The sequence below is a fragment of the Ixodes scapularis genome, unplaced genomic scaffold (assembly GCF_016920785.2).
Source record: "Ixodes scapularis isolate PalLabHiFi unplaced genomic scaffold, ASM1692078v2 PGA_scaffold4__175_contigs__length_147842914, whole genome shotgun sequence".
Taxonomy (NCBI): Eukaryota; Metazoa; Arthropoda; class Arachnida; order Ixodida; family Ixodidae; genus Ixodes; species Ixodes scapularis.
In genome coordinates, this window is record NW_024609879.1 from 102,066,538 (window position 1) to 102,082,563 (window position 16,026).

The window sequence follows — 16,026 nt, forward strand, 5'->3', positions numbered from 1 at the left end:
CTGATGGCTGTATTTTTTGTTATAAACGGCCCACTCTGGCAAGCACTCGGAGAGCAGCCAGCGGAGAGCACATGACATCCGGCGCAATCGTGACGTAGATTGTCTCGGCACGAGCAAAGCTGCAGCAAGGCTGACGTCAACAGGATGTCCTGGCTGTTCCCGCCACCGAAGCGGCCGAAGCACGCCAGCGATTGGGACGCCGCAACTAACCCCAAAGTTGCTTTTGTGTGAATTTTGAGTGAGGGTGAACCTTCTATAATCTTGTAGAGAGACAATAGTGACCTTTGGAACACACAAAAGAGAATCCTGGTGAGAGGGGAGTTCCTCCCTCCCCTCTTCTCTCGTGGTGGCCGGAGGTGAGACAGATATCGTCACTATCTGTCAAGGTTCCTAGACGGGCGTTACAAACAAGGCTTTAGCAACACCCACCAGGTGCTCTTTGCTAATCCTTTAATTCGTTTTAAAATTCCTTTTTGTGTCTTTTTTAACAAGAGATTGGTGTGCCTGATGTGATTCTACTCCCTTGAACACAAATAGACCCAGAAATAAGCGCCGAAATTTCATTGTAGTATCCATTTAATTGAGCAGCCCTATTCCAGGGTCAGCATCTAGCACCTTTTGTGCTAACCGGCATGTTGCTGAATATTGGTCTGGTAGCAAAGACACGCGTCAAAAGTTTGTCTTGGCATCAGGCTGAAAGTGGCCTACTGGCTCAGGCCCCAATTTAAAGATCTTTCCACTAGAAGGCTTCAGAGAGTTCTGGCACACCATCTAAAGGATATCTCCGAGGCAGTCCAGCAGCACACCCTGTCACCGATTCAACTCTATGGTAGGCCGATGGATCTTCCGAGATGGTGCCGTGTCGGCAGGAAAGAGAACCTGGTGTCTTCGAGCAGGTGCCTTTGCTGATCAATTGAGCAGTCCTGTTCCAGGAATCAGCATCTAGCAGCCCTCTCCCCGATTGGCACGTCTCTGAACACTGGTATGGTGGCACAGATGCACATGAAGTCTGTGTTGGCATCTTGCTGACAGTAGCCCACTGGCTCGGGTCCCAACCTGAGGACTGTTTTACTCAAAAGGCTTCGGCTCAGGCCCCATTCTCAAGATTTTTTCTGCTCTTGAGACTTCAGGCAGTTCTGGTGCACTGTCTGAAGAACATCTCCAAAACAGTCCAGAAGCACACCCTGTCAACGAAGTAGTTCTATGGTGTGCCAATAAATCTTCCAAAAGGGAGGTTTGCTGGAGGTCGAGGACTCTGGGCTCAGGCCCCAATTTGGGGGTCATTCTAATTGGAGGCTTCAGACTTTTAGAAGATGTCTTCGAGGCAGCCCAGGAGCACAACCTGTCACCAGACCAGTTCTGTTGTAGGCCGACGGATCTCCCAAGATGGGAACTTGCCGGCAGTAAGAGACCCTGGTATTTTCGAGTAGGTGGTACCCGCTAGGCGTCGTCTAGCGCCTGGCACAGCTGGGGCAGCTGGTGCTCGCGGAGGGCGGCCTCCACGTCCCTGCGGGCTTGGTGAACCCGGCCGTCGGAGGCCTGTCCCGCAAGCAGGTCCCGTTCCAAGACTGCCAGCCGGTCTGCCAGCTCCCCCAGCGGGCCCCTGCTGTCTTCTGAGAAGCTGCAGACACCCCTGCACGAGGAAAGGGCAACAGTCTGGAATGCTGACTACCTTCAAAAATGGTCCCCAGGAGGAGTACCACAACTTCCTAGCTTTCCTTTACTTTTGCCAGATGGCATAGTATTGTGCCAGCTTCATGCTTGCATTCTAGCACAGGCTAGTAAACAGTCCTTAAATCACTTCAGAGGCTCTAAGCTGGACATACGACGAGAAAGTCGGCAAAATAGCCGTCCACCACGCTTAACATTGCCGCTCGCCAATCGGGGACGTCAGAAATAGCGCCGAGCATCCAACTTGGATACCCAGGTTAGAATCACCTGGAATAGAGCCCATCATGCGCATTGGGCTGCACTGATAGAATACCTCCAAGTGCCTCAATATGTTCAGATATTAGAGCCAAACAGGCATCACTTGAATTGAGGTGAGTATGCTATGTACAGTCAAAGTTGAAGGGCTCTTCTTTCGTAACATTTCTAGTGACAGAGTATGGTAGCACGTTTTAGACTTAAAAATGCAATAATATTTTCTGTCAGCTTTGCTAACCTGATTGGCACATTTTAACAGACAAACAGATTTGTACTTATGTCAGTGGTAGTTGAAATACAAACATGCTTTATGTCTTCAGTTTGCAAGCCGTTCAGATTTTCAGTAGTTACCGCCTAGGCAAACTCTGCCGTCACCCTAGGCTACGGGCACATGGCCTATGGGTGCATAAGCAGCACGGGACATTTTGCACAAGAGCTATTGTGCATGCTCGAAATGTGATCCACGGCATGGTATATGAATGGCATGTTGAAGGCAATTATTCAAACAACCTATGACCATTCCCCGTTTAGAAAAGAAACAGTATAGCAGAGCATGGTAAAAACAATCCAGCAGCATAATCTGATAATCTACTGGCAAATTAGGAAGATACATGTTTAAGGGACAGTGGAACGATTTTAATGTTGAAAGTATTTACAGTTTGTATTCTTTATACTGTTTATCTAGGCACAAGTGACAAAAAACATGTCACCTTGTCTTGAAGAACTGCTATTCCGCTGCATAATCGTAAAGGAAAAAACAAATTATTTGCTGACCTGCTGCCATGCGCGGTGGTTCCGGGAGCTATGGTGACACGTCTTTGAAGGACACATGGAACTCAACAAAACCTGCCTCCCTCCGCTGCTACACTCACTGTCGGCCCCATGGCAAACCATCTTTTGTGTCGATCACTCACCGTGACCTTCCATGATGCTAATCCTTGAGAACCCAACGGGAAATTGTGTCCAGCAGCTGCTGGGCACAATCTGGATATAGATGCTCCTGGTCCCTGAATAAACATAACTATCAAGTGGATACTACTATACCAATGCATCTGCAATGGGCTCCTTATATAATTATGAAAATAGTGAAATTTCATAAAATGATGTTCTGCAATAAAGTAGTGCAGAGCAGAGGTGTGCAAAGTGGGGTCACTACTCATGGGAGGGTCGCGGGAACCTCAAAACGCTGAGTCATTGTAAAGTAGCATCGGAGGGAGGGAGGGAGGGAGAGGAGAGGGGGGCGGGGGAGGATGTTTGAGTACAGGGTTTGCAGGTCTAAAAGTTTGTGCACCTCTGGTGTCGCTATGCACCAGCGTCGGCATCTGTCATGACACTGCCCTTCGACACTGCCCTTCGCACCTGTTCTGCTCCTGCTGGCCAAGGAAGCATTCGCTCACCTGACCAGACCTCTCCAAAGGGACACGTGACGGACCAGCTGGAAACCCTCCCGGAAGCCGCGGTCAAAGCCAGCCTGCAATGCCGCCTCCTTGCCCTCTGACAGGCCCTCACGAAGACCCTCCTGCGAGGACACATCAAGGATTGTTTTGCATACGCACTACACTTGCAAGATAGTGAGAGTATTTATTTCATGCTTAGGAGTTGCAACGCATGTCGGGGACACGTGCTAAAGACGTCCGGAACACCACGAGGAGAAGATTAGACGACGAGCTGGTACGCAACAAGTAGTTTTCGGAGTAACTACTATTCTGCCTCCAATATCCCTAAGCGCTCTTAAAGAATCCGCTAAGTTACCGTCGGAGCAGTTTGCGTGTTGGCTGCGTACTACTATCGTAATAACAGGAAACAGAAAAATATTTCACCCGCAAAACATAAGGTGAATCTGAAGAATAATCCAACCAAAATGTCGATAGTTGAGGGAATCGTATGATGCTGCAAGAGACAACCACGGACGATGGACAAGATCCACGATCATTCGCTCTATCAACCGTGGCATTTGATGTGATATATTCGGTCGGTCCGGAGATCTGAATTTATTATATGTTTCATGCAGTACCACTTACCTTCGTGCAGGCATCGTTAAGTCGCTGCCACTCCACTTCAGCGATCCGCGACGTATCTGCAGTTTCGTCGAAGACGTCGTCGTCTGCTGCTTCTCCGGTTTCTCCTGCAGTCGCCATTAACAAAACCATGGGCTCGAGACCGTCCCCCGCAGATATGAGAGGAAAATCTCGGAGTTTCTCAATCTTAGTTTCACTTGCTGAATTAAAAAAAAAAAAAATTATTAGTTAGTGTACGGTGACAAACGCCAGCGATGTGCGGCTCTTTGGCGACCTCAACAGCCGACAAATTATCGCAGTCGCCATCTTGAAAGATGGTGCCACTGATCTCTAATTGTCATAGAGATCAGTGGATGGTGCGATCATAGAACTGGATTATAACAACTGCTACTCGGAAAACCAAAATTAGGTGATGACGTGCGCCATCTACCTGTTGTGATTCTGATCAAAGTCAATGGGTCGAGATTTTAATGCAATTAAGTGCAAAGGTGCAAGCGAGCTGGACAAGAGTGACGAAAATAATTCCTGGAGAAGGGGAACAAGAGGGACGAAGGACAAACAATTAGAGATTTGTGTTTGTCCTTTGTCCCTCTTGTTCCCCTTCTCCAGAGATTATTTTCGTCAATGGGTCGAATGGGGAAGCCAGGAGGATTGTGGGAAATTTTAGATTCAGCCAGATACGTTGAGAAACTTAAAATAGTTTATCTCTTTTCTTTAATGACACAAAATTAAAAAAAAAAAAAAGATATGCTAAGCAAATGGCTGACTCCACAGGTTGCCTCAAACTAGCGTTGCCTCAAACCTTATGGCAAAAAGATATATTGTTTCCCTCACTGCTATCTGTCTATCTTCGACATTCAGTAATTGGTCATGAACCATTTACGGAAATCACCGGTTCAAGAAGTTCTGGTACCTTACGAAATTACGTGAGCAACAGCTAGGTGCTCGAGCGAGCTTGGGCACTTCCTCCCCTTTCCACTTTAGCAGAGCAAATGCTGGAGATCGAAGTTGCCTTCTCTCCATTGTCCCAAGTGGAAAGGGGGGGAAGGGTCTTCCTTTGAACTCCTAATCTTTCGCTGACCACAGCATAGATCCTGCTGGCTCAATTGAGCTGCAGTGTCCTAGATTGGGCTCCCCCAAAGTCCCTTTGTGCCTTATTTTTTTGCCCCCAAGGTCGTTCCAAGGTGCTTCCTCCCTCTCCTTCCTACTGCGCGCATTATTTTATCTTGGCTAGGGGGTGCTAGCAGCCGCCCAATTAGAAGGCTTCAGCTATATCCATCTATTTATCCATCAACAGTGGATTCAAAGATTCAGATGAAGCAACCCACAGACATTCCCTCCTCCTTACACATAAACACAAGAATAAAACATAAAATATCAGCTTTATTGAGAGCACTAGACACAAAACACAGTATGCAGCTACCAGTGGGATCAAACGAAGCGGGAGCAGAGGGCAATTATCTTGGAAAAGCGTGCCTTGTCACCCCTCAGCATGGACGGTAGGGGCACCAGGATGCGCGTGCCCATCGGGTTGCCGTTGTCATCCAGCAGCACCACATTGTTGGTGTCGAAGCGAGGCCGCAGGGGGACATGCTTGCGGTGCTTGCAACCCACCACGTAGCCCTGCTTCTTCTGGCCCAGGATGGCTAACAGCACCTGCACAGTGGTGCCCCCTTTGCAGCTCAAAGCAAGTGTTGCATGCCATAGCTCAAGTGCAGGGACATAGAAAGGCGCATAAGAGACCGAGGCAACGACTGTGGATTGTCCATTGACATGATGGGTGAGCGTTGTCTGTCAGCTTCCGGTTTACTGGAACATTTTATTTAGAGATATAAGACAATAATCACGAGATGCAAGTATGTGCATTGCACGAGTTCTTCTCTGATCCTACACTTGTCCAAACGCATGTCCAGCGAGACCACCATTTTTTTAATCAGGTAGCAGAATGGAACAGGACAAGAAGATGTCTAAGCCACCAAACGCCACCAATCCATTACATTACATGCACCTCTAGAAGGCATCCAGCAACAATGGGCGGCATCCACAGCAGGAATTACTTAGGCAAGTGGAGACACTACATGATACAACATGGGTACTTCCCAATGTCCTCATACAGTGGACAGCCATGATAGAGTATCACAACCACCCACTGCCTGTTTTCATCATATTATCTTCAATCTGATTTCATGATGGAGGTGTTCAACCTTCACAAGAGGTACATGTGCTGTCCCTCTTTTCCTTTCTTTTTTTTGTTTTCTTGTGTTTGTAACCAAACCTCTACAAGAGCCCCTTCAAAGCCCAAGTAGCTACAACTCGCATCCCGCATTTGCCCAGAACACAAGTCGCACGGTGAAACGCACCTTGTCCCCGATGGTTGCAATGCCGGTCTTGTTGTATACATGGATGATCTTGGGCGGCTTAGCGTCCATCATGGCCTGACGTCCCAAAGCACTGTTGTCCACCACACGAAGACGGGACAGTTTCTGCAGGCAACACTGCACGGCACTTGTGCTGAAAAAAAGAGAGGTAGGGTGAAGAGAAATATAAAGAACATAATTTTTTTGACAAGCTGTAAAATTTTAGAGCAATCAAAACTCTCGACGAAAGGGATATTGATGTTACTTTAGTTCCACGCTCTGCCTTATCCCACATCGTGCTAAGCGCAAAGCATAGCGCGAAGCATATTGATCCGAGCTTGCAACTCTGGAAATTGAGATGCTTCCCCTGAACTCAAGACAACAAAACTCAAAATGCAAATCAAAATGCGTCAACAGGGTAGCTGGAGAATCCAAAGGAAGCCACCATTCATTCGATCAATTGACCAGATTCCAGATGATACTGGGCTAGGGCACGTAGCCAGGATTTTGGTTGGGGGGGGGGGGGGGGGGGGCGCCCATGACAAATTGCTGTATGAGGGGGAGGGGAGAGAGGAGGTCCCGTCAAAATCGAAGATTTCGGGGGGGGGGGGGGGGGGGGGGGGCGGGCCCCATGGGCCTTCCCCCCGACTACGTGCCTGTACTGGGCACGGTGCATGCACTGTAATAATTTGGATTCACCAAAGCGAGAGCCATGTACGCAGGACATATGTCAGCTCTTATATTTGATTGTGACCAAGGGCGAGCGAATAGTGATTTCAATCGAATAGCACTGTGTCATCCTTAGCTTCAACAGTGTGAAAAGAACTGGGTGATGTGACCTTGCCTTGCACTGTGAAGGCTATGAATTATATAGCGCTGCTTCATCCTAACCACTCTGTCAAAGCACACCTCTAATTTTGACTTCGTAATTATGCAGTCTGCAGTGCATTAACGATTTCTCACAGTTCAATCGATAGTTATGACTATGTACTGCAGGGTGTGGCTTACCTAAGATGGGCTTGCTGCATGAAGTGGCACACGGGCCGTAGCAACGACAGCACTCCACGTTCCATGGCGCTGCTGACCGGAACCTGCACAAGCGTGAAACGAGTGGGTGGGTCAACAGACGCCAAACGTTAAGTCTGCCGCTGCTTAAAAACAAAACAAAAAAAAAAAAAAAAACAGGGCAAGTCCTCCCCGCGTGCTCTCTGCGCGCCGAGATCGGTAGTTTTATTTTCTCCACTCCTCTCCTCCCCAGCGCTCGCTCTGCTAAAGTGGAAAGAGCGAAAGATGTTGTGGAAGGAGCTTGGTTCTGCATTTCTCAACCCCGAAATCTAGAACTGCCACAACGTTGCGAGGGAGACTGTTGAGACGACGTACTGTCTTGTGGAATCCTGTCAGTAAGAATGTGTCTCTCCTAAAATATATCTTAGCGCGGAATGCGGTAAAAATGTTAAAAGAGATTTCAGTACCAGCCGTACGCACGGGTGACTGGTGTTACGACTACCAAGCTGCAAGGTGTACAAAAGTGGCGTTTAATGAGTATTCTCAGGCAGGATCCTAACTTACCTGTGGCCACGGGCCCTAAATACTATACTTTGATCAAGATCCCGGAGAGTGCTACGGGTGCAGAACAGCCGACTTGCACAGCAAACGGAGAGCAGAACGCAAAAAGCACGCGAGCACCACGAGTGTGTTTGTTTATTCAAAGCTAAACTCTGAGAGTAGAATCTATTTAACTCTCGGAGGAAGAAAACGTTGCAGTGCGCTGCGACACCTGAACTAAAAAAAAGAATCATTTATGTAACTTTTATAAGTTACGCTAAGTTAATATTATTTAATTTTTTTTTTTAATTTACGCGTTGTCACGTTTGGCTGGTAACGTTGCTCTATGAGTAACTATTGAAACTGTAGCACTGTAGTAACTCGGGTAACTCTGCATTTAAATTGAACACAACGGAACGCACCCTGGATTGGCTTCGCTTGACTACGACTTGAAGTGGTCGTCACCGTCGCTGTCGATGGGGGATGCTGTTTCGTCACGAGGGTCGCTCGTCCTCCCAACAGAAGAGTCCATTGCCCAGATAGCCGTCGGCGCAGAGGCAGTAACCGGAGTCCCTGCTGCATTGTGCGTGTAGGCTGCACTGGGTAGCCCTGCTGCAACGGCTCAGTAGCATCCCATCGTTCGGATCTCTGTGGGGGCGACGCCGAGCACGCAACACGCTCCGTTTCACGCGTTTCGTTTCCGCGAGCACGAGGCGGCTCTGGATCTCGGGAAGTGGTTCTTCCTGAGGCTCCCGAACGAGAAAGCGTCTCCGAGCCACAAGAAGGCCAGTGGATGAGAAGATTGAGCAGGCGAGCACACCTCCTTGACTGCGGCGAAGGCCCGTTATCCTCAGTGACCGACCTGAAGGGCTCACCTGCGAATGAAGCAAAAACCCTGAACACGTGACGGCTCGGCAACCATCTTCAGCGTGACACAGTCGAAACTTGTGGGGTTCTTAGAGCTCCTGTCATGGTGGATGACGTTTGAGCTTAAACCTTTCTGGGTTTCTCTCTAGTTCCTGAGCAAAAAAAAAAAAAAAAAAAGATAAATAAATAAATAAGTAAACTAAATGACGGACCGCAGAAAAGGCTACGAGCGATGGAAGCTAAATAATCTTATGCCATCTAAGCGTCACGTGAATCGTGACCTTCGGGAGGGGCGCAGCGCGCGTAGTCACGTGGTACGTTCTCAGCTCTGTATTCGCAGATGGCGCGTAGCGTCCGCTGCGGTTCATCGTAATGCGAAATGGAGCATATATATGTTTAAACTCATTCGGAAAAGTTCATTGGCCTGTGTCTCTCGGCCAGGTGGCGCTGTAGCGTGCACGAGATTACTACACTACGAGACGCGACCACAAAAAAAGGCTCCTCCGCTAGCCTCTGCAAGAAGCGACTATGTAATGCTGACGTGAAACGGCGTCCTAGCGTCTTATTATGCACTATCCACGAGCGTAAACTAGCGTCTGTCAGCGTCCCTTGCCGTCTTTCCACGAACAAAGGACGCAACAAAAGCGACCTACAAATATTCGATTTTTTCTCGCCACGAGCGGTGCTCAGAATTTAGGTTCTGCCCAGGTCTATATTCCACCCTCCATTATCCCCGCGAGATGGTGCAAATCATTCTCACGAGTGCGCTTTACTTCATTAGCGCCTAAATTATTAGCGCAACCTGAAGTGCAAAACTGTGACCGGTGGCTCAGTAGAGACTACATCGGTTTTGAAGAAAGGAAAAGGAGCAAGAAAATAATTTTTGTTGCCTTCTTTTTTGTCATTTGAAGTAACCTTTAAAATCAAATTTTGGGACTTTTACGCGCCAAGCTAACGAAACGAACGCACCAGCTGAGGATTGAAGATTCATTTCGACTACCTGAAGATCCTTTGACGTGCAACCCAAATATCAGTTACACTGAGCCTTCTCCGCAATAAGCCTCCGTCAGATTACGGGCGCACCTTGGCCGGGATTCGAACCCGCCACCTGGGGGAACCCGTAGGACGTACTTTCATGTTTGCGGCTAGCGGAACTCCGCCTTCGAGTTCCCATCGGAACTGCAGCGACTCGAGGGGCAGAGTGAGGAAGTGCTCGATGTGCAGCGTAACCTGGTCCCCGCGAAACACGGGTCCCAGGTCCAGGGCGAGGATCGATATCCTGAAGCTGATGTTGCCCAAGGGACCGGCACTCGCCTCCCAGCTGTTGGGCTCGAGGTCTGAGTCCGTGATGGGCGAAATGCGCAACTCTCCGGCGCCCAAGGCAACGTTCCACGGAGCGTTGTCGCGCCGCAGAGTGACCAGGGCGTCGCCTCGAGACTCGTCTAGAGCCCGGTACCGACGACGCCATACTACGGAGCCAGAGCCTCCGCTGCGAAGCCACAGGGTCAGAGTGTCCCCCACCTGGAACAGATACCCACAGTTATAGTTTTGCTCTTACTCTAGCTTTTTTAACTATCAGGATTTTCAGCGAAGGAGGTCCCTTGTGTAATGGCATATTGGCGACGTGCGCGACCGAAAGCGTCGAGCCGACCTTCCCAGAATGGTCAAACGCTCACTATGACATCTTGAGTAGGATGAATCCTACTTTCATTTATGGAAATAGGAATTGGATGTTAGACGGTGTTGGTTTGAGGACGCCATGAAACCAAACTTCCATCGTGCTTCTTACACACACCACAAAACTCTAGCTGGCACTTGACAATCCTTGTGGTGGCGTCACCCCCCTTCCCCAAAACAAAATCCTGGCTACGTGCCTCTCCTCCGACGTTGAATGCAGCGAACGTAGCGGAACGCAGAACGTGGGCCTTTCATTGGCCGGCGAGCAGGAACTCGATATTTGCAACCAATCAGAATCGGTGTGCGCTGCGCTACGCCGCGTTTGCTACGCTCCACGCCGGATTATAACAGAGCTTTAGTCACTAATAGTGACTACTCACTGGTGGCCCGTAGCTAGGTCAGAGGCTGATGAGCGTGTGCCTTCGACAAACTTCCAATTTTCTTTTTACCGTACATTTTACATTGTTAAGATTGCTGGTCTGAACACTCAATAAATGTAAGCTCGTTTTGAGCCTGCGCAGCGAACATTGCACTCAAATATGGCGTCCAGTAAATACTCTTTATGGTAGCCTTCAAGGTACTACGAAATATATAAATACATAATCGAGATGCTCAAATTAGTGTCAACGAGTTCGCAAGTGCACTTTGAGCTTTACACGCCGGACGCCATATCTGAGCGCTCTTTGTTCACAGCGCATGCTCACAACGCGAGCTTCCAGTAATCGTCTGCTAAGGACGAAAGTGTTGATGGCGTGAAATGGATGTTGCGCAAGGCCGTCGTCACAACGCGCTGCGCGCACCTCAGCTATGACCGCCAGTAAACACGTGGCTTGCACGTGATGTCTTCGCATCGTATAACAATAATCATTCCTTCTTCTATTTGTGTGTGTGTATCGGAGGTGCAAAGTATGCATAGCTTGCATGTGACGTAATTTTCGGCCATGCCAGTATGTTATGCACCGCGTGCGTTCGGTTCGCCGTGTTAGTCACCGCACAAGTTGAAGTTCGAAGAAACTAGTAACTAGAAATAACCGTCAGTAGCCAGAAATGGCGGCTCTTGCAAGCTATGCATATGCTGTAGAAGGCACACACACAACAGCGAAGTACTTCACAATGGCCCCTGATTTGACATCAGTGCAAGCCGGACTTTTCTGAGCTTCTGTGGGGTCAACAGTGGGATCCTAAAGCCAGACGCTTGTCAGTGAATGCTCCTTACCTGGGGCGTAGCCATAAAGGGGAGGGGGGGGGGGGGGGGGGGGTTATGAGGTTTAAACCCCCTCCCCCCCAAAAAAAAGAAAAATTTATTTGGACCCCCCTCTTCTCTGCGCCCCAAAGCCACGTCAGCCCCCCCCACCCCGCAAAAAATTCCTGGCTACGCCACTGCTCCTATATTTGATGTTCCCACCATGACATCTAAGCATCAATAAATAGTTTCTGTACAGACCAACGTTGGACCAAAATGTGCAAAAGGGTACCAGGTCCATTCTTGGTTCAAGTCAAATTGGACGTTTAGTGATTTATACAGCGTAAGGTCGGTCTGCGAGAATGAGGCGAGACTGGTTTACATTGTAGATAAGCAATTTTGCCAGTGCAGTACGACTGCCAACCTGGGGTCTTTAACGTGCTCACGCAGTAGTGATTACACGACCGCACGCCGGTACGATGCTCATCCAGATCGAAGCGGGCAGGGCGAACCCAGGATATCTGGGTTCTGCAGCGCGAGCTTTAGCTCCACGCGCGTCGAACTGGGTGTGCGCTTCAGCCCACTCGGCCACCGAGCCCCCATTCTTGGTTCAGATCTGCAAGCGCTATCTGAAGGTCCCTAGGGGACACTGACAGTTGGCGGTATATCCTCTATATGGGGTGTTTCCACGTGACCTCAGTCCGCCATTTTGTTGTTGGATGTCCTACAATGAAACGTATGGTCCCCAATGCACTACGTAATGATGGTGCCAGGGGAATCTTTCAAACGCTTGCCTTTCGCACGCACCAAGCCGCTCCTAACAAAAAAACAAAAACGGTGGATATATTAACGTCTATAAAACACCCTAGAGGACAGACGGGTTTATGGGCTCCTACCTGGCGGCGAAACCAACAGACGCTTTCGGCGGCGTCCCACTGGTCGCAGGGCACGCCGGACTGCAGTCTGTCCGGGTCGTCCTGCGCGGGGACGTCGGTCTCCAGGTCTGCGTCGTCGTCGGACACGCGTGACGCGGCCGCCCAGGCGCACGCGAAGCACAGGGCCGCCAGCCGGGATGGCGGCGCCCATGGCAGCATCGCGGGTGGTGCCATGCGTCTTCCTCTTCCTTCAAATCGGGAAGGGGAACACTCAGGATCGCCGCCATTGTTTTAGCTCGCGCTGCAGAACCCAGGGATCCTGGGTTTAATAACAACCGCTGATCGTTTCGACCTGGATGAGCGTTGTAAACCGGTGTGCGGTCATGTATTACTGCCCTCATATATATATATATATATATATATATATATATATATATATATATATATATATATATATATATATATATATATATATATATATATATATATATATGTGTGTGTGTGTTTTCTTTTTATTCTTACACATTTGTTTAAAAAAAACCGTGAAAGCTACACTAATGCGGTTTGTGCAGGTGGGCTCTACGGCCAGGCGGACATTATGTGAGTGGCTAAACTTTGCGATAAGTCGGCTAATTAATTAAAATTCGTTAATTAATTTTTTTAATTATTGAAAATAGACATATGGTTTCAATTAGAAACTTGTAGAGCATCATTAAAAACCACTAAAGCAACTGTTTTTGGAAGAATATAACGCCGGGGCAGCATTTTACGGCGTTCTATAAAAAAACGCTCTATATGGACGCGTTTCTAGATTTCGGTTTCTTATCGGAGCGCATCACCGCGCCCGCGGTCCTGCTCCCCGGTGGCTGAGACGCGCAATACACGTGCGCCCTACTTCCCTCCACTCTACAAATGAGGCGAGGGTGTGGCTTCGATAAGAAACCGAAATCCAGAGACGCGTCCAAAGGAAGCGTTTTTACAGAACGATTTAAAATGCTGCCCCAGCGTTATATCCTTCTAAAAATACTTGATTTAGTGGTTTTGGATGATGCTCAGCAAGTTTCTAATTGGAACCATATGTCTATTTTCACTAATTAAAAAGACAACTAACGAATTTTAATTAATTAGCCGATTTATGGCAAAGATTAGCCATGCACATAATGTACGCCTCGCCGTATAACCCACCAGCACAAACCGCATTAGTGTAGCTTTCATGGTCCTTTTTAAACAAATGTGTAAGAATAAAAAAGAAAACACCCTGTATATATATATTAATTAAAGAGCGGTCCCCGCTCGAAACGTCGTAATAAACTTCGAATTAGTAACTCCGTCAGTACGCATCTTTGACTTAATAACTTCTCCCGGTCCATTGTTTTATATTGATCTTACTTCACCTCTATTATATATATATACATATAGGGTGTTTTTTTTTAAGCTCACCAGAATTTTTTTTTTTAATCATGAAAGCTAGATTTATGCGGTCTGCGCAGGTGAGTTATACGACCAGGGGGACATAATATAGGAGGCTAATCGTAACGATCAGTCGGATAATTAGTTAAAATTCGTTAATGACCTTTTTAATTATTGAAAATAGACATATGGTTCCAATTAGAAACTTGCTCAGCGTCATTGGAAACCACTAAATCAGTAATGTTCAGAAAGGCTTTGAGCGCGTGAGAAGCGTAGTAGTGAGCTGAAGTTAACAATCGTGGAGCACGTACAAAGCTAGCGGTTGCGGTAAGGCGCCCGCGCGATTTTTCCGTCTCTTATCTATCCCCAGCCTTGTACCTGCTCCACGAGCGGTAACTTTAGTGCACTACTACGCTTCTCACGCGCTCAAAGCCTTTCTGAACATTACTGATTTAGTGGTTTCCGATGACGCTGAGCAAGTTTCGAATTGGAACGATATGTCTATTTTCATTAATTAAAAAGTTAATTAACGAATTTTAACTAATTAGCCGACTGATCGTTACAATGAACCTTTTTCGAGAAGCGTTCTGCGCACGCGCGAGCGCCCGATGCCAAGCGGTGGAAGTCGGCACGAAAAATCGAGGAAATTCGGAATGAGGCTGTAGATCGACGAGTAGAGCACGTAATTGCAGCATATATATAATTGGGTTACACAAAAAAAGAAAGTGGACGGAAAGAAAACACGACATTTGGGTGGACGCTACGGATTTCCCTCTTTAAAGTCGCGTTGTGCACGCGACGCAGCTCAGAGAGCGAAGCAACTGGTAGCGTAGCTCCCATCATCGATTGGTAGCGCAGGTAGGTCACTTCATCGATTTTTAGTTCGTGCAGCCACCGCCTGGTGCCGTCGGTATTTGGAAAAGGTCCATTAGTCTCCTATACTATGTCCCCCTGGCCGTATAACTCACCTGCGCAGACCAAATTAACCTAGCTTTCATGGCTTGTTTTTAAAAATTCTGTTAAGAAAAAACAAAAACAAAAAGACTTGTATATAGAATATATATATATATATATATACCGGGTGTTTCTGCGAATACTTTCAAAAAACCTAAAAATTAGGGCGTTTGAATAAGAAAGAAACTGTCTTCGGGAACAGAATAACAGCCACCGGCGGACGTCAGGAATCGACAAAAACATACAGCACTAAAGTTACCACGAGTGGTAACTTTAGTGCGCCACTACTCTTCTCACGCGCTCAAATTCTTTCCGAAAACGACTGATTCAGTGGTTTTTGATAACGCTCAGCAACTTTCTAATCGGAACCATATGTCTATTTATACTAATTAAAAAGTTAATTAACAATTTTTAAATATTTAGCTGGCTTATTGGTATGTGTTTGGCAATTCCTGACGTCCGCCGTGGCTGGTAGTTTGTTCCCGAAGACGGTTTCTTTTTTTTTTTTTTTTTCAAACGCCCTAATCATTAGGATATACCGGGCGTTTTTGCGAAGACTTTCAAAAAACCTAAAAATTAGGGCGTTTGAATAAGAAAGAAACTGTCTTCGGGAACAGAATAACAGCCACCGGCGGACGTCAGGAATCGACAAAAACATACAGCACTAAAGTTACCACGAGTGGTAACTTTAGTGCGCCACTACTCTTCTCACGCGCTCAAATTCTTTCCGAAAACGACTGATTCAGTGGTTTTTGATAACGCTCAGCAACTTTCTAATCGGAACCATATGTCTATTTATACTAATTAAAAAGTTAATTAACAATTTTTAAATATTTAGCTGGCTTATTGGTATGTGTTTGGCAATTCCTGACGTCCGCCGTGGCTGGTAGTTTGTTCCCGAAGACGGTTTCTTTTTTTTTTTTTTTTTTCAAACGCCCTAATCATTAGGATATACCGGGCGTTTTTGCGAAGACTTTCAAAAATCCTAAAAATTAGGGCGTTAAAAAAAAAAATCTGTCTTCGGGAACAAATTACCAGCCACGGCAGACGTAAGGAATTGCCGAACACATAGTAATTAGCCAGCTAATTAATTAAAAATTGTTAATTAACTTTTTAATTCGTGGAATTAAACATATGGTTCCAATTAGAAACTTGCTGAGCGTTATCGAAAACCACTAAATCAGTCATTTTCAGAAATACTTTGAGCGCGTGAG

At 47.3% G+C, this 16,026-nt stretch overlaps 3 protein-coding genes across 3 annotated transcripts; all 3 read right to left on the bottom strand.

Annotated features, from left to right (window-relative positions):
- Nucleotides 1-558: 558 nt before the first annotated feature.
- Nucleotides 559-4,316, bottom strand: LOC8041546 (protein YAE1 homolog). Its single transcript, XM_002414761.5, has 3 exons — nucleotides 3,948-4,316; nucleotides 3,324-3,445; nucleotides 559-1,633 (listed from the first exon to the last, which is right to left on the bottom strand). The coding sequence occupies exons 1-3, from the start codon at nucleotides 4,074-4,076 to the stop codon at nucleotides 1,441-1,443; spliced, it is 444 nt and encodes a 147-aa protein (XP_002414806.2). The 5' UTR covers nucleotides 4,077-4,316; the 3' UTR covers nucleotides 559-1,440.
- A 991-nt stretch (nucleotides 4,317-5,307) lies between these two features.
- Nucleotides 5,308-7,991, bottom strand: LOC8041557 (39S ribosomal protein L14, mitochondrial). The gene is made up of 4 exons (XM_029978962.4): nucleotides 7,871-7,991; nucleotides 7,310-7,392; nucleotides 6,305-6,455; nucleotides 5,308-5,600 (listed from the first exon to the last, which is right to left on the bottom strand). Exons 2-4 carry the CDS (start codon nucleotides 7,372-7,374, stop codon nucleotides 5,376-5,378), a joined length of 441 nt encoding a protein of 146 aa, XP_029834822.1. The 5' UTR covers nucleotides 7,375-7,392; nucleotides 7,871-7,991; the 3' UTR covers nucleotides 5,308-5,375.
- Nucleotides 7,992-8,275: 284 nt separating this feature from the next.
- On the bottom strand, nucleotides 8,276-12,667 carry LOC115319142. Its single transcript, XM_040209285.2, has 3 exons — nucleotides 12,470-12,667; nucleotides 9,845-10,234; nucleotides 8,276-8,721 (listed from the first exon to the last, which is right to left on the bottom strand). The coding sequence occupies exons 1-3, from the start codon at nucleotides 12,665-12,667 to the stop codon at nucleotides 8,341-8,343; spliced, it is 969 nt and encodes a 322-aa protein (XP_040065219.2). The 3' UTR covers nucleotides 8,276-8,340.
- Nucleotides 12,668-16,026: the final 3,359 nt, after the last annotated feature.

Excerpts from the sequence above, each read along its gene's own strand:
- LOC8041546 (XM_002414761.5), bottom strand. The coding sequence starts at position 4,076 with ATGGTTTTGTTAATGGCGACTGCAGGAGAAACCGGAGAAGCAGCAGAC. Across the intron at positions 3,446-3,947 it reads TTAACGATGCCTGCACGAAG|GAGGGTCTTCGTGAGGGCCT; the intron begins GTAAGTGGTACT and ends GTGTCCTCGCAG. Across the intron at positions 1,634-3,323 it reads CTTTGGAGAGGTCTGGTCAG|GGGTGTCTGCAGCTTCTCAG; the intron begins GTGAGCGAATGC and ends TTCCTCGTGCAG.
- LOC8041557 (XM_029978962.4), bottom strand. The coding sequence starts at position 7,374 with ATGGAACGTGGAGTGCTGTCGTTGCTACGGCCCGTGTGCCACTTCATG. Across the intron at positions 6,456-7,309 it reads ATGCAGCAAGCCCATCTTAG|CACAAGTGCCGTGCAGTGTT; the intron begins GTAAGCCACACC and ends TCTTTTTTTCAG. Across the intron at positions 5,601-6,304 it reads TTGCAACCATCGGGGACAAG|GTGCTGTTAGCCATCCTGGG; the intron begins GTGCGTTTCACC and ends ACCACTGTGCAG.
- LOC115319142 (XM_040209285.2), bottom strand. The coding sequence starts at position 12,667 with ATGCTGCCATGGGCGCCGCCATCCCGGCTGGCGGCCCTGTGCTTCGCG. Across the intron at positions 10,235-12,469 it reads TCTGTTGGTTTCGCCGCCAG|GTGGGGGACACTCTGACCCT; the intron begins GTAGGAGCCCAT and ends TATCTGTTCCAG. Across the intron at positions 8,722-9,844 it reads CGCTAGCCGCAAACATGAAA|GTGAGCCCTTCAGGTCGGTC; the intron begins GTACGTCCTACG and ends CTTCATTCGCAG.